Source organism: Drosophila nasuta, chromosome 3 (assembly GCF_023558535.2).
Source record: "Drosophila nasuta strain 15112-1781.00 chromosome 3, ASM2355853v1, whole genome shotgun sequence".
Taxonomy (NCBI): domain Eukaryota; kingdom Metazoa; phylum Arthropoda; class Insecta; order Diptera; family Drosophilidae; genus Drosophila; species Drosophila nasuta.
In genome coordinates, this window is record NC_083457.1 from 32,132,491 (window position 1) to 32,156,271 (window position 23,781).

The following is a 23,781-nucleotide window of genomic DNA, read 5'->3' on the forward strand; positions in this document are numbered from 1 at the left end:
CTAATAAATTACATTTTGTTGAGATAAGCAAATTTTAAAGCCTTAGGCAGGCACTTGACCTAGTTTAAATACACAAAACTCATTTGCATAGCATGTGATTATCGCAGAGATCAGCTATCTCGGTTCTCAATGTGAGCTTGTCGAATCGCATACAAAATGCAGGCAATATGTTTGTCTTATCATAAAAAAGCTTATATCTATACAACAAAATAAAAACCTTTAAAGCTCTTCTTTGTGTGCAAAGTTTTGAGTGCAGATTTTATAATAGATTCTTCAAGATATTCGAATTGCTTGGAAAAATTAAGTATCTCTAGAAGTGCAAGCTTAATACATCGCTTATTGAATTAAAAAGCTTTTAAGCTCATTGCTCATTTGTGAGTCTTGAAGATAGCTTTAAGTGCACTATTTATTCCCTTTATTGTAAAGCCAGTGCGGATAAAAGATATTTGAAAGATTTGATTTACAATTTTAATCAATTTAAAAAAATATGTGTTTCTTTAATGACAATATAATAATTTCTGATATAGTTAATGTTACACTTAAATGTTAAGTTAATTAAAAACTTAATTATAACATTTAAAATAGTCTGTGACAATTGAATTCATTTGTGTAAAATATGAAACCGAATATGTTTACTTCAATATAGTAATAAATATTAATTAAAATTGTGGGCAATCTAATTACCATTTAAAAGCTTAAAAGCTATTTGGCCAAGTGCACAATTGTGCAGTTATTACGTTAAAAGCTCTCCATGCATGCTTAAAGCACTTGGCGCTTTGTGTTGTCTGCGTGACGTGAAGAGTATTTTGCAGTCGCACAGTTGAATTGTCATTAAGCAATCGAATTGCACAATTTCCATTGGCGATCCATTGTTTAGTAATTGTTAAAGAATGATTCAGTTTTCGTTTTTATGGCACAACATTAAATTGCAATAATTTGCTAGTTTTTGCATTTATTGTTTACCTACAAAAATTGCCATAAAACTCCCCCACATGGAACTCAAGCGCATATTGGCATGCTAATTGTGTGTGGGATCTGAGCAAAAACAAGTCTCTGGCCATCTTTCAACCAAATGACGACAGCTTTTTTCCTCACTAACAAAATTGGCAATACATCAAACGGATTGCGGTCTCCTCTTTGTGTCTAATGCAAAAGCTCGCTCTCTCTCTCTCTCACTGTTTCTTTTTCTCTTTCAATCTGTTTTCTTTTTTCACTCAGCAGTGACACGAACCTCGCGAATTCAGCTTGCCACAGAACTAAATCAAGCTCACAGATACATTTCATGAGTCACAGATATTGTATCTTATCTGCTAGTGTTTTGTTGTTTTATTTTGGCATGGCGCAAAACAATTTCGTTGTTTACGAAAAAACAAGTGTAGCAATATTTTTTTGTTTATGTTTAATGTAATGCTTTTTTAGTCTGTAGCCTGGCTTAGGTTAAGTGGTAATTAAAATATATGTATGTATGTGTGGGTTGTATCTGTGTTTGGCCGTTTTTTAATTTATGTACAGTAATTGGTTTTCGGAAGGCGGTAAATAATAATAATCATAAAAAGTATTTATATTATAGAGATATATTTACGAGTACTCGTATGTAAGATACTTTATATTTATTACTCTGTCGCTCTGTCTGTGTGAGTCTCTCTTTGTGTGTGTATATCCATATATGTATGTAGGTGTATATATCGGGTTTGTATCCGTCAGCTTGATACAAGATCACAAGTTGTTGTTACTGTTAGCACCCCGCTCACTCCTGCCGCTGCTGCTACTGCTGCTGGAGAATCGTCTTCCTCACTTCTTGGCATCGATGATGATCTCATCGCCCGACTGCAAATTGTAGCTGTACAGTCGCTTGTTGGGGAACCTCATCTCCTCCGGTCCATGCTCTTTATAGTCCTGATCCAGGTAGTAGAGACGCATTTTATTTGGCGCCAAATTGGTGAGCTTCTCCAGCTTGATCTTCAGATCGCTGACCGTCAAATAGACATCCACAAAGCGACTCTCGCTCACATCGTTGTACGTGAACACGACTTTGACCCGTTTATCGGGCTTCAGATTGACATTGACCAACGGATCGAGTTTGCCATGCACAGCCAACAGTTCCTCATAGCGTGCGGGTCGCTCACTCTCCGGTTTGTCCATGTAGTGACGCACAAAGGCACGCTCCGCATCGACGCGTTCATCCACACTGATCTTGCCACCGCCATTCAACATGGAGACATTGGGTAAGCGGGCAATTAGCAGCTGGCGACGTTCATGCTCTGTGCACTCCAGGGTCTCCCACAGGGGCCAATGTTTGACGCGCAAATTCTGCAGCTGTTCGTATTTGGCCAGCTCATCGATGTCCGCCCAGCTGTTCAGCTGAGCGCAACTGAGATTGAGCAGCTTGAGGCGTGGGAAATACTTGTGACTCTCGCTGCCGCTGGCCGAGTCCAGTTCGGCGGCCGTTGTGCTGGATTGCAGGGATTTGATGGGACACTCGGCGAGCACGAGGGCCTCGAGGCTGGGAAAGAGTCGACCCAAGCGGCAAATCTCTTGCCAATGCTCGATGGGATTGCCGGTGAAGTGCAGTGTCTTGAGCTCCGGATGCGCTTGTGTTAACTTGCGACTGGCCTGGCACAGATTGCAACACGATCCCGTCTTGGTCTGCGTTTCCGCTTCCGTTTCGGCTGCGCTTACTTCGGTCTGTGGCACGCATTGGCAGTGATTGCAGTTCTGTGATTCCGACAGCTCCAACTTCTCCTCCTCCTGGGCAGCATCGAGTAGCACGGCACGATAGTTGTTGAGACTGAGATGCAGCTCTTGCAACACGGGCAGATTCTGCAACAGGGCATCCACACACATCCAGTCCAGATAGGTGCCGTTGAGCACCAGATTCTTGAGATTGATCGTCGGCGCCGCCTGCAGCGCACTTGCCGGACTCATCAGCTGGTTCTTGCTGAGATTCAAGAACTCAATGCGCGGCATATGCTTGAGTATGTTGAAGACCTCCTGCCAGTCGCACAGTTTGTTCTGCGCCAAATCCAATTCCCGCACTCGCTGACATTTCTCGCGAATGCTGTCGAAATCGCCGGCGCAATCGATATCGCAATCGTTGAGCACCAGCAGCTCGGGCACACTGGTCAGCGGGGAGAGGCGGGGTATGAAGATGGCGAACTCCATGCGACCGCCGCATTTAGTAACCGTAAAGTCATTGGGCAGATCGGAACGCTTATGCAGCTCCGGCTGATTGGCGTTCTCGAATTCGCATTCGGCAAAATATTTGCGCTCGAGCGCCTCGAGCAATGAGGGCATCTTGCTTGCAGCTTGCTCTCTCTCGCGCTCTCTCAATTAAACGGTGTCTGTGTCGACAAATTATGTAAATTTTCTTTTTGTTGTGTTTTTGTTTTTGCGTTTCACTTTTGTTTTTGTTGCTGTCTCTCTTCGTTGCGCGACGTTGTTGTTGTTGTTGCTGTTTTAGTTTGCGCGCTGACTGCGTTTGCTGCTGCGCTTTGAGCTTCGACTTTAGCAGCCAAAAAAAGCTTTTTTCTTCCAGTTGTTGTTCCTGCTCTTGTAGTTGTTGTTGTAGTAGTTGTTGTTGCTGCAGTTTAAGTGGTCGCAGCTTCTGGTCGTCGCGTCTGTTACTTGCTGCTTGTACTGCAGTTACTGCGCTGCTGCTGCGCTGCTTATTGATTTTTGGAGAACTTTAGTTACGTTTTTATTTAAAAAACTTTTGTTGCAGTTGTGGTTGTTGTTGTTGTTGCGTGATGCAATTGTTTTGTGCTTGTTTTTGCGCAGTTTATTGCATTTGTCGATTTAAACAAATTGCTGCGCACGTTGTCTGCGTTGCCTTTTGTTGTTGCTGTTGTAATTGCGCACTAATTTAACAAAATTTCGTTGTGGTTTGTTGTTGTTGTTGTCGAAACAAAGAAACACAACAAATGCGTGTGTGGGGGCCACTTGCCAGTCAGTCTACCTGCGCTCCCCTCTTTGTTTCACCTTCTCTTCCTCTTTTTAATATTCCAGTCAATGGCGTTTACTACGACAAAACTGAATTGTTGAGGTTTTTTCTCTTCTCGTTGTTATTGTTTAGGTTTTTTCTAATTGTTATTGCTGCTACTGTTGCTGTTGCTGATGGTGCTCTGGGTTTTTACTGTTGGTGTCTCTCCGTCCGTTCGCAACGCCACCAAACGCTCAACTAAACCACAACACAAGAACGAATTCGCCTCCGTCGTGAGCTGTGCTGTGTGTTGTTGTGTTGTATGTATTCTTCTGGCCCGTTTTGCCAGTCGTCGTGCTGCGCTGTGCGCTGCGCTGCTTGCTTCGCTGTGTGCTTTTTTCTTTTTTTTTTTTTTGTGTGTAGGTCGACGTCGTGCGCACAGGGGCGGATTCAGTGCTACCTTCTTTCACTTGCACTTTAACGCTTCCGTTCGATTTTTCTAAGTTAGTTCCAAAATTACACTATGCGGATAAGTTCTCATCTGATTTGACCTGTAAACGCTTTGCCGCCCCTGCATCGAAAATCAGATAAGAACCTATCACAAAAATTTTAATTCACTCTTAAATAAGCGCTACGATATGATTCCATTATTCATATCGACACGGATTGCTAAGTTTCGAGTTATTTAGGCAAAAGTGGGTGGCGCCATTTGGGCGCTCTGAACGGGCCCGTTGTAAGTTGAAAATTTTGACGGCGACCTTGCGACGTAAATAAATATACGATGCTCAATTACGAAATTGTTTTAGCTCGAGCTAACAACAAATATTGGTGTTCTGCTTTCGCTTTTAGTTGTGTTTTTTTTTTGTTATGGTTTTTGGGGCAAGCTAAAATAGAATATTTGAAATTATAAAAACACACATTTACAATGACCTTGTGCGTTGTGCACTTGGCAGCGGCCCTACATCAATAAAGCAATGGGAATTGGGCGCCCTGATGCTGACTAAATGCGCCACCGTTGCGTGCGCCTGGAAAACCAGTTATAAAGTCAACGGTCATGTCACAGTCAACACACGCTATAGCAAACAACCCTCTTGTAATGAAGATAGCGCAGTTTTTATTGTGATTGACGGCATTAAATTGTGTGTCAGGGGATGCATACAAAAGTTGCAGTCGAATTAAATATTTCCATAACCTCGTCCAGAATATGATATTACTAACGAAATATAATGTGCGACGTAGTTGTCGTAACAACTCAGTGGGGTTCACTTTGCTGACAGCTTAAAAAGGTGCGCAATAAGTGAGCGCGTTTTGACAATGAGCGCGGGGTGGGGAACTGGGGCAATCGTGAACCAGAGAGACAGAGAGGGAGAGCGCGTGAGCTGTGAGAGAGCTCTGGGAGAAGGAAGTGAGAGCACGCGTCGTGAGCACAAAGCTCTTGCATTTGTGCGCTCAGCTGTGCTTTGTTGTCGTTACTCATATAAAAACACAAACATATGTTTGTTTGCATTTGAGTTTTGAACGAAACTGCGCAGCATGTTGAAAAGCTTTGCTGCCCAGCTGATTGCGTTTGCATTGCATGTTGCGTGGAGCGAGCTTTTTACTCATTCTCCCACCAGCTCGCAGCTTTTACAAGTGTGTGTAAAATAACAACAACACAAAGCCAAACGAAAACAGATGGCAGCCCTGTGTGACAATGGGGCACGTTCAACGCCGCTGCTGTTGCTGTTGTTGGCGTCGCTGTTTGGGGGGCGTTACAAATTTGATTTGCAGAAAGCATCAACATTTGACGCCTTCGCCGTTTTTTTTTTTTTCAGTTTTACGAGTCAAAAGTCAATTTGCCAGTGCGAATGTTCAACGATGTCAGATTCGAATACGAATATCTAGAATATCTAGAGTATTTCAACATGCAAGGCAAAAGAAACATTGTACACAGTACGTGCAGCTAGAAATATTTGTAGCAGTTGAATTGACTGACTGGCAGCAGCGTGTGTGTGTGTGTGTCTGTTGCACTTGGTCAACTGTATGACGAGGGCTCCAATCAATTTGCATATGTAGATTTCATTATTGCTGTCATATCTTTGCGCTTCACGGAACTTTTAAATCAACCTGCTGCGCCATATATTATGTCTTATTTGTGCGCTATTATTGCCGCTTGTTGAATCAATATTTCGTTTGGCAAATTATTCTTAAATATAGTAATTGCAAACTTATTTGTTTTATTTATGCAATCTAAAATAAATATCTATACATTTGCATTTATTTTTGCATGCAGTCATTTCGAAATATTTTTGAGTTTATTTTCTTTAATTGTTCATCCATTACGTTTTGTAATGCATTTGCATTTGGGGTTAATTATATCGTTAACCATGACGATATTATAAATATACACGTAGCAAATGAACAAAATGAGTAATGTTTATTGAATATTAGACTGCGCCATGCTTTTAGAGACTTGTCTTTAAAATCTAACGCAGCTGTTTATCTTTAATTATAGCGTACGATTTGATGACCAGATTAAATGAAAACATAACAAAACGAATTATTACTAAACTACTAAAAAGCAAACCAAAAAATTCTATTTAAAATATTTTTGAAAGATCTTTAAGATCAAAATGATAAAATTAAAAATATTTGAGAGTTATAAAATATGGCAACTAAAAGAACCAAAATTATATTCTTACCTATGCTTTAAAAAAAACCTGTGATTTGAGGTGAGTTTACTTTAATATTTAGAAAGTTTGCAATTTTCTATCTTAAAGATTGTTCAATCATGAATTTTAGAACAATTCGCTTGCTATAATCCGCAAAAAGTACTACAAAAATATTTTTTCAAATTCCCAAAATTTAGTATTAACATAACATAAAGATCTATAAAATATCTAAACTTTGTATTAACATAACAGTAGATCTATAAAATATCTAAACTTTGTATTAAATCGATATGAGATCTAGAAAATATCTAAACTATGTATTAACATGACGAGAGTTCTATAAAATATTTAAACTCTTAGAACTTCAATTAAGAAAATTTCACTTTAATTTACTTGAATATTACAATTAATTAATTGCCTTTTTAAAAGACTTTTTTGTCTTTAACTTAAGGTCAATTCTCTTGATATGCTTTCCAAAATAAAATATAATTATAGCAATAAAATTTCTTGTAGATCTTCAAATTTATTGATATTGACATCTATAAAATATCGAAACTTTGAGAACTACAATTATATTCTTTGTGAAACTTTAAAGCAATTGAAGAAATAATGTGACTTTCTTTGAATATTTGAGAAAGTTTAATGGCCTTTTTGAAAGACTACTTAATCATTAGCTTAAGGACAATCCCCTTGCCAAAGTCAGCAAAAAAAAATGTTGAAAACAATTTGGGCTCATTGTAGACATTAATTATGTGTTTGTCGTTATTAGTGTCGTAGTCTCTTTTTTTCGCATTCTTGATGTTGTTATTGTTATTGTTGCTGTCGTCGACCCGAAACGTTGTTGTTGTTGTTGTTGTTGTTGTTGTCTGAGCCATCTTGTGGCATCACACACTCATTTAGTCATTCCATCGATTTAAATGGTTGTCTACAAGTATGCATATACGATATACAATATGTATATTCTGCTCGTATATATATAGTCTATAATTATCTGGCAAAGACGCAACACTTTGTATATTATTCCAAATGCGATTTGTGTGACGGTTTAACCGGCATTTCTTTTGTTGCAGAAAATATGAGCGAAACACAAGCAAATAAGCCCATTTGTCAATAGGCCAACAATAAATGGGGCTCTGACATAATTTTATTAGCACTCGTATATCATTATTTTGTGTTATTCCCAAAGATCGATTGAGTCAGGTCTTTATGGTCGTGCCTCGAAACAATTTGTAATTAGAAATTCTACAAAATACAAGTGAATACATACATTAATACATATTTGTATGTATGTATTTTCTTTAGCTTGGGATTTATTTAATGAAGGCGATTTTATTGCTTGATTTGTGTTTACAAAATTTATATGCAAATATGTGCAGATACATATAAATATATTCGTAGTTATATAGTATAGTCAAATATTTACATACCTACGCATATATATTTATATCAAAGAGAAAAATAAACCAGACGAAAAATCGTTCAAATCAATTGCGTCAATAAATGTGCCTAAGAAGCTGACTGCATAGTTGATATTCTCGTTGCTGTTGTTGTTGCTCGTAAAGTTCTATAAATTGTCGGGTGTAAAATGGAAATTTTGACTTTTTGGACCGGCGGCATTTAACGACTTAAATGGAATGGCACAAGTAAAACGCCACACGTAAACAAAGTGCATGAAAAGCAATTTTCTTGTCTCAAAAATGTTCTCTAGTTCAGTCTAGACAGCATTTTTTCCATATTGTTTTTTTTTGTGACTTGTTACATCGTTTTTGTGCGTGATATTGTTGTTGTTGTTGTTGTTTTAATTTTTTAGCAGCATCTGCGCTGTCTTTGTCTAGCCACAAACAAGTGGTTAACCTTGCGTATGAGTAATGTTATTGTGTGTCTATTAAGCCGCAGTTTTCATAGCATTGAAGTTGATATATTACAATATATATATATATCGTATACATTTAAGGAGGGGACATTTCGTTGACCTATTTGCCAGAGAGTTCAACAAATAACTGAAAGGATAAATATTATTCTCATGCCCATAAATTGCGCAACCAATAAATATATGTTCAATGCAATCAGAATGAGTTCTGCTGTTTTCTGCAACAAATTGGCAAAATTGACAAATTGAATAAATGACACAATAACGTCACGTTATGCCTGGCTGACTCATTGATTGATTGATTGATTGACTGACTTATTGGCCAGTGCATTTGATAGTGCTGCTGTCGCTGACAGCTCTCATTAGTTTTCCACAATATTTACACGCAGCGAGATAAAGATTTTCACAATTTTAATGACACTTGGTCATACCCTGTAACCATAGCAACCGTTCTGAAGGGGTGTAATAGATTTGATTAAACAGTTGGTTGTTCTAAGTAAAGTAATTCCGAGTACAACTTGTTTAAATTGGCAGAGAAATAAGAAAGCGTTTGTAAGGAATTCTAGTGATCTTAAATAAGTTACTTTAGAATGTTCATTTTGCGCAATATTTATTTTTACTTGAAGAACATTTTGATTGCATATTTATTTGATTTAAGAATGAAGCAATTCTTTCTTATTTAGCTTATTTAGTTTATTGTCCCAATCTTTTATTTGGATCAAAAATAATTAAAATATAATTTTATAAAAATATTCAGTTTTCTGTTTTAATCTGTATTACAAATATTTAAAATGTAGTTAAAAAATACGTTCTGTTTGACTTCATTGTAGCTCATCAGGTTTTTAACTGCACTAAAAATGTTGTAATTCAGTTTAAAAAAAGAATTTTAGTTTTCTGTTTTTGCGTCACAGTTTAATCTGCATTAAAAATATTTTAAATGCAGTTTGACAATTTTTTTAAATTTATCTGTGGCTTCAGTTTTTTTAAATAAAATAATTTACTAATTGCATTCATTTTGAAGACTTTTTTAGCGGAGCTAGCTCATCCACTGCATAACTGTAAAAATCATTTTTTTTGTAGCTTGTTTTCACTTTTTTCATGCTTCACATAACTTGGTTGTCACTGTTGTTGTTTTTGCTGCCAAGGGCTAACGTTAATTTAATATGCGACATTTGCACTTTTCGGTCAGAGAGGCAACGATATCCGATGCAACCCCAAACGAGAAGTGGTTGTTGGTTTGTTTGAGGGGAGGGATGAAGGGGAAGGGTGCAAGGTTATTGCTGGTGTCACTATCATCTGAATCGCTATCGCTGTTGGCTGTTGGCTGTTGACTGACTTTAGCCAGCGGTTGCGCTTATTATTTCATGCTTTTTTTTTACTATTTTTATTATTATTATTTCTGCAGTGAATGTTCAATTAAATTGCTGCACTTGGCTCTTGCCTCGTAAAAGTGAAAATTGCTTTATGCTTCATGTAGTTTAACACTTTGGCAGCTGTCTTTTTATACCCGCTACTCATAGGGTAGAAGAGTATTATAACTTTGTGTTTAATAACAACGGTAATTTTAAAGCTAGATAAGCAAATTTTGAGCTCAGTGGCTTTGGTTGACAACTTGGTATATTTTGAACTCTACTAAATATCTTAACGTTAGAGTATATCAATATACCAAATACAACCTTCGGTATTTTTGTATTTTTTTTGGTTTTATTTGTTATGGTTCCATTCTTAGTACTTACTATAATAGCCACAGTATTTGTGATTCTTTAAGCTTTGGTTGCGATCAGATAAAAGTTATTAAAGATATTAAAGATATTTTTTTTTTTATGGGGAAAACCCCTCATTACTACGGGTCATAGTTGCTTATTTTGAATGCAGTACTATACCGTTCAAAATATGCCATAGAGTACAAGAGTAAGTCAAATATACCAAACACATAAATTCTAATAGTTTTAATACATATTTTGTGTATTATTATTTCATTCTGGTATTTTAAAGAATAATACCGCAAATTTATTCGGTATATTTTGAGACCACTGTTTTGGATTTATTAAAAATGGTTAGCGGGTATCTCACAGTCGAGCAGACTCGACTTGTTTTTCAATGTTCGTAAAAATAGACGCTGAAAAATAAGTTTCATTTAAATTTTTTTCCATAAATTTGAAGTTAATTTACAATCGCTTTAATTGAAATTGAATGAATTTTTAAAGCATTAATTTGAAACTAGTGTCATTTTGACGAGGCTGTAAATATTTCGTATCTGTCAGTTGTCTATTTGTGGCCTTGAGCACTTTTGTATCTCAAGTAAAACTGAACTAGTTATAAACTAGTATTAACAAGCAGTTGAATCATTTGATTGCCACGCTGATAAGTCTTATCGTGTTTGCCTAAAAAAAGAATATGATTTTTTTAGCTGACGGACGAGATAATGTTTTATGCTCGTATTTGGTTTTTTTTTGTATTTTGTATTTTGTAGTTCGTAATTCGTGTTGTCGTGCTCGTAAGTGGGCAATAATCGAGTTGATTGAGCACACAAAGTGCTTGAATCTGAATCATCAGCTGTTGCATTATTAAATGAGCTCACAGACTACCATCGAGACCTTCATTTCCACTGCACTTTCTCAAACATTCTGCAGTCTACAGTTTGCTATTGCCGTTTGCAATGCATTTCAACTCATTATATGCAATTAGTGGTTCCCTTTCAGTTGGCCAGGGCATAAAGCAATAAATGGGCCGGTCAAGTCAACTAGCTAACTGAATTATTCATAACCATGTCTCCCTTTCTCTCCCTCTCTCTCTGTCTCTGGCATGAAAGAAATGTTCTCCTCCAACTCTCATTCACTCACTCTCAGGAACGCAGTCCACTTACTTACATATATAGTACATTCATATATATTTACTTGTACAGTACATGAATATGCTGTATTGCAGTCAGTTGGAAGTGAAGCTCTCAGGGCGCAATTAATTTGCTGGCAATAATGAAATCTAGGACAAAATTTTTGCAAAGGAAAATCGTTGACAGTTGGCATACAAGCGCAACTTGAGACTTTGTTCATGCTTTCTGCATATAGAATGAGCGCTGTAGATTAACCGACTAAGAGATACCCTGTCAAGGGCTTTCATTAGCAATATATCATTATTATTTATGGCTTTTTGCAATAATGAAGTTTTAAAAATATAAATATTATATACATTTTTACTTCATAGCTTTTTTTCTAAGAAATATAATTTTTATTTTCACTTTTAAGAGACAGTATTTTTTTTTTTTAATTTAATAATTTTTTTTGTTTTTCTTTTAGAAAACATAGTTATCGTTAAATGAATTTATTATTTCATTTATTATTTTTTAACTATGACTCTCTAGAGACATCTTTATGAATATCTAAAAGACCCATATTAAAAAGTATAAATAAAAAATATAATTAAGGTGCATTGTAACCAAGTGTTATTAAGGTATTTGTAAAATATGTGCTTTATTTCATACATATACTTTCAAAAATCACATTTTAATTAAATTAAGTTTGTTTGAATAAACTTCATATTATTTAAAATGTTACTTTATTTTAAATTCAAAACCGCATTTCTATAATTCAATATAATAATTCAAGTTTAGAACTGCCCACTTTGTAAACACTTTATGACTTGTTCCATGCCTGAATTTAACTACCCGCTAGCCACTGTCAGGATTACAGGGTAAAAAGCGTATTCAGTGCATTGTACACCTTGCACTGTTCTGTAGTTGCCAGATTGGAAATGAAATCATTTGTCAGCTACAGATTGCAGTTACCCGTATGTAGACTGTTGTTTTTTTTCCCTCTCTCTTCTCTCCCTCCTTCATATCCAGCCAGTTTTTGGCCTACATGGCTTAAGGCTCTGCTGCCAGTTGGCAAGTAGAAAAGAATAGAATAGGCAACTATATATATGTATGTGTGTGTGTGTGTGTGTGTGTGTATTTAAGGTATCTGCATATCAATTGTTGGCATTCACACTTGCGCAGACTGTTTGCTTTTTTTGGGCCATGTTTTAATCAAACTAAAATGTCTGGCAAACTAAAGCGTCTTCTTTTTACCTCTCCACAAGACAATTGTATGTGCATTTGGGGCACAGCAATTGAGACAGTGTGTGTGTGTTGGTGTGTGTCTGATTTACGATTAAGAAACGTGCTAACCGTGAAAACTTCGTTAAGTGGACTGTCACACACAGAGAAAGACGTGCTAAAATCAAGAATAAATGCGAAAAACTCTACTTGAAATCGCCTTTAAATTCAAATTCGTTTTTTTTTTGGGTGTTGGCTTTAGGCCAGTTGCTGATTGAATTTAAAGCCTCGTCTAAGTGGTGGTCGAGTAAGATTTCGACAATTGCATTGGCAAGTTGGCAAGCGTCTTTGCGTGAAATTAATTGTGCGGAAAAAAATGCGTTCACAAGCAAGTTGGGATTAGATTGTGAATTTGCCTAGGCACATTTTGAACTTTTCTTGATTTAGAAAGTGAAGTGAAATTGAGAAATACACTTAATACTGTTATGAATAAGAAATTTTATACAATATATAAATTTAATATGCATTAGGTAAATTCTATGGATATTCGCATTTTATTGAAATGTTTATTAGCTCAGCGCGCTTGTCACAATTACAATTGTAAATTGTAAATTCTTTTCTCGCCTGATTTGCTCGATGGTCCGTTTAATGGTTGGCAATTTTGCATTTGGTGGCACGCTGATTAGGCATCAGTTGCCACTGCCACTGATGATGGCGTGCCACAATGTTATCAATGCCGCTTGAATGAATCACTTTAAGTGCGCTAATTTCACTGTCTATCCATTCTATCATATCTTTCTGTTTGGGGCTAAAAACTTTTGTACAATTTGCATATTTTTAGCTGCTTCGGCTGCCGGACAATTTGTTTATTCAAATTGTTAAGATCTGTGAGCTCTCGTCTCTTGTTTGTGGTTTTACGTGATGCTCTTCATCAATCAAATGTTTGTTCTCTTGGTGGTGGCGGGGGGTGGTGAACCGACCGATTGGTGGCACAAAACAATCGCAAATTCATTGTAATTTGTTTGAACAGCTGTCGGGCAAAAGTAAAATGCAAACAGCAAAGCGAAGAAGATGTCTGTTCACTTTTTGGGAGGAGAGAATAAGAAGCGGGGGTCGGTGTAGCTTTGTTTGCAGACAGATTATTTGGATGTTGCTTTGCGACTTTAAAGCGTCGCCTACGTGCAGACACGCAAATGTGCAATGACAGCCTAATGATAATTACGTAAGTGGCTGGTGAGTGGCTGAGGTGACGGCTCAGCGTGTCGCAATGGCGAGCGGCAAATTAATGTGCGGCATGTGCCAATGACACCAGCTTAATCAGCAAGTCGAGTTCAGTTCAAAGCTGCTTGCTAAGCTTTCACTTTGTTCTGTATTTGTAATTGAGATAGCAAACATTATATTTTCCTTTACTTTAAGGTTTGAAGACCAACTGAGCTTTTTAATGCACTTGCGGAAGTTGCGTAATTTGTTGTTGAATATTTTATATTCAAATGAACAATTGACACCAGCTTAATCAGTATGTCGAATTCAGTTCAAAGCTGCTTGCTAAGTTTTCATTTTATCTTGTTGGTACAATTAAGACAACTGTCGCTCTTATTTTTTTAATATTTGTTTAAAACCTAAGCATTCTAATGCTAAGCTTTCACTTAATTTTGTATTTGTTATTGATTTAGCAAACTTTTTATTTTCTTTCAATTTAAGGTTTGATCACAAACTGAGCTTTTTAATGCACTTGCCACAGCAGCTTTATTTGTTATTGCGCCAAGGAAATTTAATTGCATAGTTTCATTCTTCTTACTTATTTGTATTTGTTATTAAAATAGCAAATTTTAAGGTTTGATAACAAACTGAGCTTTTAAATGCACTTGCAAAAGCTGTTTAATTTGCTATCAAAATTCAATTGAAGAGAGCCCAAGTTTTAATTTAATCTTGAATTGAACTTTTTCTTGTGTGTTTCTACATTTCAACATTTTTGAAATTTTCTTCGTCATTATTATTTATTTCTATAGTCAAATACATTCCTTTAGCCGATATTCCTTTTTTTTATGTTCCCATACTCAAACACATACTGATACTTTTAATGCACTTTTTAAAAGACCAAAAATAATGTTTATGACTTCAATGAATTTTTCTGTTTAATTCCCATAAAAATGTTTTTTCTTGTCGACTCAAGGACAATCCTAACTTTTTATGTATTTTGCAAGCTTTTAAGTTTGTTGAAAGTTTAATTTCTCAATTTTGTATATTCCTTAAATATGTTTAAATAACTTTATTTATTTAGCTAATTTATATTTTCACTTATTGTCACTGTTACGCCCCCAGTTGCTTAGCAAATTATTTGCTTTTTCTACAAGGCCACTTTTATGTGGCGCACATCAAATGTTTAATTGTCGTTTTTAGCTGGTGTCATTGGTGTTTTGTATTAGCTGGACTTAATCCGCATTTAACGCCAGATGCGCAACATGAAGGTGGCCTCATCATAAAGTGGCACACATCAACGCACACACACACACACACACAAACACACACTGACAAGTAGACCACAGAAATAACGCAGCGGCAGGCTGAATTATAATTATCACGAAATTGAGTTAGGTTGTCAGCGTTGGCATGGCCATCGCTCCACAGGGCGTATGAGTAATGACACGAACCAGATATAAATACACACACGCATATGTAAACTGTTTTGCTAGATATGCATGCACATTTATCATTATTATTATTATTATTATAACTTTGATGCCATAAAATATTGTTAATTATAATTGCATTTTGCATTAGACTGAACGCGTTCAGCAGCAGCTCAACCAAAATGCCACTCTACAATATTTGAATTATGGCGCCTTTGAGGAGGCCCAACAAAACAATTGCAATTAAATAGTTTGCACAAACTTCGTCATAGCTAGCAAAGTTATTTCACTATTCTTTTGCATTTTCATCATCTACTTCTCTTTGTTCTTGAGAACTTTGAGTAGTCAAATTTTTGTGGAAAAGAATCTCTCATCCCCTTAAGAAAAAACTGTTGAAAAGATTTCATTATATTCCATGTCGGAACATATGAGTTAGCTCCAATTAAAAAGTTTATCAAACATTTGCTGATTAAATTAGTAATTGATTGGGACACAAGCACGCAAATTGAAGTTTCATTTCCCCATTATGGGATCAAGTTTAAAATTCATGAAAAAGCGTAGCATACTTTTTGGGGCAACACTCGAGTCGCATGAGCTTGCCATTTTAATATTGTATATGAAACGTATGAACAACAAAAAAATATAATAACGAAAAATGGATATAAATAAATTATACAGAAACTAGAAATTGCTTGCATACTTGGAAAAATTTTGGTTAGTTATACTTTATACATGAAATATAGCGAATTCTAAATACATATTTCGTTTATTTCGCAAATGATGCAGAAAATTCAAAATACCTCAGGTTATATCCTTGGGCAATTTTGGCTGGCTTTATTTTACACTTGATTTCTAATAAATTTTATATTTTTAGTTTATTTCGTATTTATGGTTGCTAATTATTTAGTCGCGAAATACGAAATGCGCAATGTTTTTCTTGGACATAAAATGGATTTTTTTCGTTTTATAAATTTAGAAAATTCGTAATTTTGTTTGCAGAGTGTGTGCAAACAACTGTTAGTTTTCCAACACACCCCGCTTCTTTAGCGCGCATTTAGCCCGCACAATTGACCAGCATTTGGCATTTGGTTGAGGCGACATTTGCATGTTGGTCTTTCGTTCGCTCTGTTTGCCAAATGCAAACAGATGTCAAACGGTAGGAAATGGAAATGGCAATTGTTTCGGGAGGGGCCACAAATTTGAGGACGTGTAAGCGGTAATTAATTGGGAAATGTCAAGTCAGCGTGGAGAGACAAATGCGATTGCCAACCTGTTATCAGTCAGTCAGTCTGAGTCGCTTTTAAGCGGCAAATGTTGTCAATCAACTTTAGCATTTTCTATTTATTTTTTAATGTGCAACGCCGTCGAGGGTTAAATGCCGCTTGACAGGCATTTGGACAGTGGCAGAACCATCAAGCGGTAGCGTGCAACATGTTGCAAAGACGCGGCAACAATTATGCAGGTGCTTTTACGTCTTTTACCTGGTCTAATCCTTGAAATTGGATACACCGCGCTAAGTAAGCACTTGTATTAAGCCAAGGAAGCGTTTGTCATTTGCGTGCCATTCAAATAAATTGCACAGGTGTGTGTCTGTCGCTGTCTCCCTCTCTGTCTGTGTGTGTGTGTGTGTGTGTGGAGATATTCTGGCGCAACGTTGCGTATGAGCAACTTTTGAATAATTAACTCACTTCAATGGCACTCGAGCTCTTTTGTCTCGCTCTATCTTTCTCTCTCTCTCTCTGTCTGTCGTCTCTACCTCTGTCTGTCGCTCGTATCTTTGTGGCACTTTCTCGCTTTCTCGTCGCCCTGTCTCTGCTTGCCACTTGCCACTTGATGTGGAACGTTATAAAGTAAAAGTGCGCTGCAAGAACATTTGATATGCATAAATTAAAATGCAACCACAGCACACACACACACATACACTCACACACGCAACCACCCTCTGCATCCCTTGTGTGGCATTTTGCAATGTTCTTAATGGAGGCTACCGTGCATGTCTGTGCATGTTTGTGTGTGCTCTGAATATTATAAAATATTCGCTGACTTCATAGCATCCATATATTATTGCATTTTTGGTCTCTGACACTTTATCAATAACTTTGGCAACAAAGTTACATTTTCATTAACAGGCACACGAACACACACACAGTCACACACACAGTCACACACACAGTAACACACACACTCACATAGCACCCACACATTGTCATTGACTTTCCCTAGTTCCTTTTCGGTAACTACATTGTTGAAAATTTACCAACTAAATTACATAAACAACGTTGCAGTAGCTAAAAATGATTTCGGAACTTTGATTTTCTATTATTCATGATGTTAGTTTTACAGATTTTTATGTAGTAAAGACGAGATTCTTCTCAATTGTGAATTGGGGATAAACTCGAATCAGCAAATTGAATCTTTTCTTTAGCATATTTCAACATTTTTGCTGTGAAATTGAGGTGCAAGCAATAGAAAATATTACTAGGAAATAAATAAATTTTGCACGAAATCAAACTGTGAGAAATAGAGTTGAAAAATAAATAATTTATTTATTTGAAAATGTATACCACGTGAATTTACCTGAATTTTGCAATAAATTGAGATGAATTCAGCTGCATGAAATAAAAAAAAAGTGTACGTAAATGCAGACAATAATTACACAAAATTAAGTTGTAAAATGTAGTTGAAAATTATTACTTATTGAAAATTTTTATTTTAACACATTACAAAATTTTTACGTATGCAAAATTTGTTGAGAGATTTTTATTAAGTTTAAAATGGGTATAAAATGCATTTATGAAATTGATTTAGTATTATTTTATTTTATTTGGAATTGAGCCGCAGGAATTATACAAAAAAAATGTTCTTAAAATGATCTGTAAATAAGTGCAGTCAATATATGCCCCAAATCAAGTACTGAAATGAAGGTATTAAATGTGTAATTTGTTAGGATTACATTATACAGCAGAGCTTAAAGAAGTTGAAGTGCAATTCAAATAGCTCTGGTTTAGCTTCACTTGTAAATTGTCAAAACTTCTTTGAAGTTGCATTTAATAATTGAGAAATTGAAGTGAAATCAATTATAGAAATTAATCTTTTCTTTTGAATGTTAACGAATATTTTGTTAGAATTCAAATTCAGTGGTTTAAAAAAATTGAGGTAGAAAATATCTAATCTATTTATCAAGTCATTCAATAATATGTCACCATTACGTATATGTATAGAAAGGCTTAAAGCAGTTGAAGTGCAATTTAAATGGTTCTGGTTTAGCTTCGCTCGTAACTCTTGAGGTTATATTTAGTAATTCAGAAACTGAACTAAAATCAATTCACGAAATTAAATCTTTTCTTTTGAATATTTCAGAATATTTTTATGGTAGAATTAAATTTCATTAATTTATTGAAGAATTCTTCATATGAATAAATGCAATAACTTTAAAAAAAATGTAAGTAGAAAATATGTAATGTTAATATAATAATTTATCGACATTTTAAAAATATGTCACCATTACTTATTCGTAATATAGTAGAGCTTAAAGCAGTTGAAGTGCAATTTAAATGGCTTTGGTTTAGATTCCCTCGTAAATTGTCAAAACCCGCTTGATGTCGCATTGAAGGTTGCTTTGATAAAGTTGTGGACGATAACTTGCAATATTTACAACGAGTTTTGCTTGGTGCTTTGGGGCACCATCACATGCAACAGCTGCTGCCTCTAAGCACTTGCCCCAAAGTGCTGCTGCTGTTGCAAGTTTGATGAACCCCCTTCGGCAGCAAATGCCATCTCCCTCTCCCCTTCCGCTAGCAGAAAAGATTGCATTTGAAATGCGTCCCTCTGCGACTTTGCCGCATTGCTGACCCATTGACATTGACGCTGTGATTTTTGCTTGTTGCACTTGTTGTCAATAGCAGTGCAATCGCATATCGCATATACATATATAAATGGTCTTCTATAGATATACATATATGTAAGTATGCATGCGTTAGGTTGGAGGGCAAAAGTCCAAGTACTTAGTACGTTTGAATATGGAAAACAGTAATCGATATTATTGATTTGCAGATGGTTGGCCTTACGTATTGCCAATCGCCTTACACATATTTCTGTGTGTGCCCAGCTTTTGTCATTACAACTGATTGGCCAATCGGATTTTGCAATCGCAATTCGTGCCATGTAAATATTTGCAATTACTCAGACACAGCGCACAATGATCGCAATGAATGGATGAGTGTGAGGATATAAAGTATGATTAGAAGAGGAATATACTCATCATACTTTTGATGGCGAGTCATTAAAGCAGCAAGAATACAATCTGGCTACACTTTGTTACATCTCTGGGCACAAAGTGTTTGGCTTTGTTTTGTGGGCCAAAGTTAGTTGGCGTGAATAATTTCCACTAAATACAATAAAACCATTTAGCTGCAGGCATTAAAAATTTGCATAGAAATGAAAGCACCGCAACCGGAACTGTGCCACAAAAATAATACAGAAAAAAAGCACACAAAAATAAAACAAAACAAGTAAAAACTGCTACATTCAAGTGTTGATCGACTATGAGATGCCCGCTACCAAATTTTTAATGAACGCAAAAGCGTGCGGTATTAATTTTTAAATATACCAAATTAATATGCAACGAAGATACTAAAAAAATACCAAAAATTTTTGGTCTTCGTTGATATACCAAATATATCCTTTGTTAATTTTTATACTATATTATAGCACAAAGGTCAAAATATACCAGATTGTCAGCCAAATTTACTAAAACCCGTAGAAAAACTTCTACAATATTGTCTGATCGCAATGAAATATTCAGGAATACAGGAGTTATTATTGTGGGTACCAACATTTGCGGAAGTGGGCGTGGCTAAAATTGGAAACAAACTTGATCTGCTTGCAAACATCATAAGTGCTGATGAAAACAATTATAGCTCTAACTTTTATAGTCTCTAAGATATCTTTATACATCATGGTAAGATCGTCTTAACTGTTGACGCTGATTCAGGATATATATACTTATATATATAAAGTTATAATACCCCTCTACTCCATGGGTAAAGGGTATAAAAATATAACGAAGGGAAACAGTTGATGAGCTTGTGTTTTGTGGGCTCTTCTGCTCAGTACTTCTCGGAGGGGTTTTTTCCCGCCCGCGGATGTAAATAATAAAAAGCACATTAAACAGCATTTTCTTTCATTTCGAAACGAAAACGAAACGAAAGCGAAACACAACAATTCCCAGTTTCACTTCGGACTAGGGCACACACACACACACAGACAGTCCACACAGACACACACTTGTAACACAGCCGAAAAGTATGCTATAGTTGCGGTTACTGCAGCAAAAGTGACGTCGTCGTCGTCGTCGTCGTCGTCGACGCTTTGACACTTGGGCAGCTGCACTACTTAGAGGGCTGCGGCCACACGGCCCACTTAGAGTGAAATGCACTTTGCACTTAAATGGTCATTAGATTTTCCCATGCAGTTTATTATGAACTAAGCGCTACTTTGTCGCCACGAAGTATGCACAATTTTTCAAATAGAAAAGAGGAATGCTGGCAAAAGAGATTTTAATGCGAAAATGAGCAAATCAAGAGGAGCAAAGTCAGCAATGCCATAAACAAAGAAACAAATTAAATATAAAGACAGGCTAAATAGATTTTGATGAGATGTTAAAACAAATTGAAAGAGATTTCTTACAGATTTGAAAATCATTTTTGAGATTTAAACGAAAATTGACGGATATAAAAAGGGTTTAAAAATGTTTTTTTTTTTAAATGTCAAATCGTGAAATTTATATTGTTAAAGAGCACCAATTTACAGAAATTTAATATAGTTTTCAGTTATAAAGAGAGAATTTTTATAGATAGATACTCAAATGCATTTTTAAAATAAGTTTTTGAACAAGCTGAGAATTGATTATAACAATTGAATAATCATTTTAATCATTAAAAAGATTGCAGCAATTTAATAAAGCTTTCATAGATTTTTGAATACATCCTTTAAAATAAATTTGCTGTTAGCTGAGAAGTGATTATAACAATTTAAAAATTATTTCTTCGAGATTGCAGCAATTTAATAGAAATTTAATTTTTACAGATACATATTTCTTGAACATATTTGATATTCGAATTCATTTTGTTTTTAATACACTTTCGACAAGCTTCGAACTGAATATAATATTTCCACATTTCAATTAGTAATTCATAAAGTCGGAATTGGAAAAAAGCCACGAAAAACAGAAAATTCCCCGGAGATTTTATGAAGATTTCCTTGTGGACTTTGCATATGCCGAAGCACAAAAAAAATCCTATCAGCCAGTTGTGGATTTTAATCTAGAGTTAAGTTGTCATTTAGTTATTTATAAAGTTCAAATTGTAAATGTTGCGTCAATGTGCGATACGAAAATGAAAAGCAGAACATGCTCAAGAGCATAAAATGTTCGTTATTGCTCAATTACTTTGGGGGTTTCTCATGTTTTTGTTTTGTTCTTGTACTTGTTTGTTGTTTGTTGTTGTGTTCCGATGTCTGAATGTCTGTTGTGGGTCTGTGTGTTTGTGTGTGTTTCGTGTTTTGCGGCCGGAACATAACATCTCTCTGCCTTGCCTCTCCGCCGCGCTTGGCAAATTGTGGCAGCAGCTACTTGGGGGCCACTTGCAACACGGCCTGCCACGTTTTTTTATGCCTTTCATTTTCATGTCCAATTTCGCATTTGGCGCACGCTGAGCCTAAAAGACTGCACTTGAAAATTTAATAGGCGCTGCAGTAGTTTCTTCTCTGCTGTTCTCTGTTCTCTGCCCTGAAGTCCTGAAGTCCTGGGCCCAGGCTTCGCTGTGGCTTTTATGATGACCAATTTTATGATGAGTTTGGTGTGTAGCCTGTCTGGGCCCGTCTCTGTCTCTGTGTCTCGTGTCGCTGCTCCATGGCGCTATGTGCCCTGCCTTCTGACTGACTCAAATGAAATGTGAAATGTAATCCGGTGGCCTGGCATGTGCCATGTTTATTTGCCTGCCAACCAAAGCAGCCAACGTGCAGCCAGAGCAGCCAACCCGGGCCAATGTGCCAATTGAGTTTAATTTGTTGAATGCCTTTTGACAGATTTCAAAATTAACTGGTCGCACACTTGACTGCACCACCAAAAGCAAAAGCAAAAGCAAATGATTCGTGGCCTCACTCACTCACTCACATACTGTTTGTTTCTTACACGACAATAATCACAACACAGCATCTCTATTCGCCCGTATGTGAATGCGAAATTCACATTCACAGTCATGTGTGTGATTGAAGGCATTTCCTAAACCCAATGACATTAGCTCAAAGCCTCAATTGAGCAGTGGCAGCTATCCATTACATGGCTAACGAGAGAATATCAAATCGATGCAGGGCAAAGCTTTTGGCAATTGCATTCAAGCTCATTTACTGATTGAACTGCGTCTAAATGGTTTGTCCATCACCATAACTAGAAGTTCTTGAGTGCTTTATAGCTTAGCATTTCATTTTATTTTACCTTTTTACTATTTAGTCTTATGTGATTGCATTCTAGTCCTTTAATGATGATCGAAGAAAGTATCAAGACTTTTAGGAAAATTATGTCATTGAATTATTTAAAATATTTCAGTTAGAAGTTCTTCGCTAAAATGAAGAGCATCCAATTGCAGGTATATTTGTTATTTATTAATTTATTTCTGAACCAAAAAATTGTTGAATTTATTTGCGATATTTTAGAATATATTTTCTTAATTGATTCCTCACTATATTTTGATTTAACTTGTTCGCCAATTTAGGCTTTCATTCTTGGATTTACTTATTTGAATAAGCAGAATATTATTAAAGTGTTTTGTGATATTTTTAAATCTATTTTCTTGATTTATATCTTACTCTATTTGCATTAAAATTATTGATAAATCAGACTTTAGTTAAATCGATTAATTTCATTATTAATCTTAAATAATAACTTTATTTCCCACTATGAGTATATGGAATATTTTTAAGGTATGTTCTATCGCTACCTTACTGAATTTTCAGTTATTCTGTTTGTATTTTCGTTCAATTGATTTAAACTTGCTTCAATGCCTGATTATTCTTTACTCTTGTTATATGATTAATCTTCTCAGTTATTGGAATTTAAATATACAAATTAATTATATACAATTACTTTGAAAGTGGTCGAAACTTTTTTAAACAAATTTTCTTAGTGTATTTCTTACTATATTTTCATTTAATTTAGTTCATGATTAATTTTAACTCTTGTTAAAATATTATTGAAAGCAAAAAAAGTATTTTTTCTCTCTCAATGTATTTTTAATTGCTATCTTAGTGTATTTTCACTTAGTCTGTTTGTTAATCTCTGTGCTTTCATTCAATTGATTCGAGCTCTGCTTTAATGCATGATTAATCTTAGTTCTTGTCGCATTACTCAGCTATTCTCATTGCTACTTTATCCTTGGCCAGCTTGATTGTTTGCTCGTGCAGATGAGAGGATTTTATTGCACGAATTCATTTGTGAAATTTGATTATGCACACTTACATATATTTATGAAAGAGAGAGAGAGAGAAATGTCAAGGAGAGCGTGGCAAAGGCAAAGGCACTTGGCAAACTCAACTCAACTCATCTCAACTCTCATGACGAAACACTGCCTGTGGCTCTATAAATTTTTAAACATCCCGGTTAGTTGGCAATCATTGATTTG

General features: G+C 35.8%; 1 protein-coding gene across 1 annotated transcript; it reads right to left on the reverse strand.

Annotated features, from left to right (window-relative positions):
* Positions 1-1,216: 1,216 nt before the first annotated feature.
* Positions 1,217-4,583, reverse strand: LOC132794295 (tubulin-specific chaperone cofactor E-like protein). The gene has a single exon (XM_060804639.1). The coding sequence runs from the start codon at positions 3,292-3,294 to the stop codon at positions 1,792-1,794; it is 1,503 nt and encodes a 500-aa protein (XP_060660622.1). The 5' UTR covers positions 3,295-4,583; the 3' UTR covers positions 1,217-1,791.
* Positions 4,584-23,781: the final 19,198 nt, after the last annotated feature.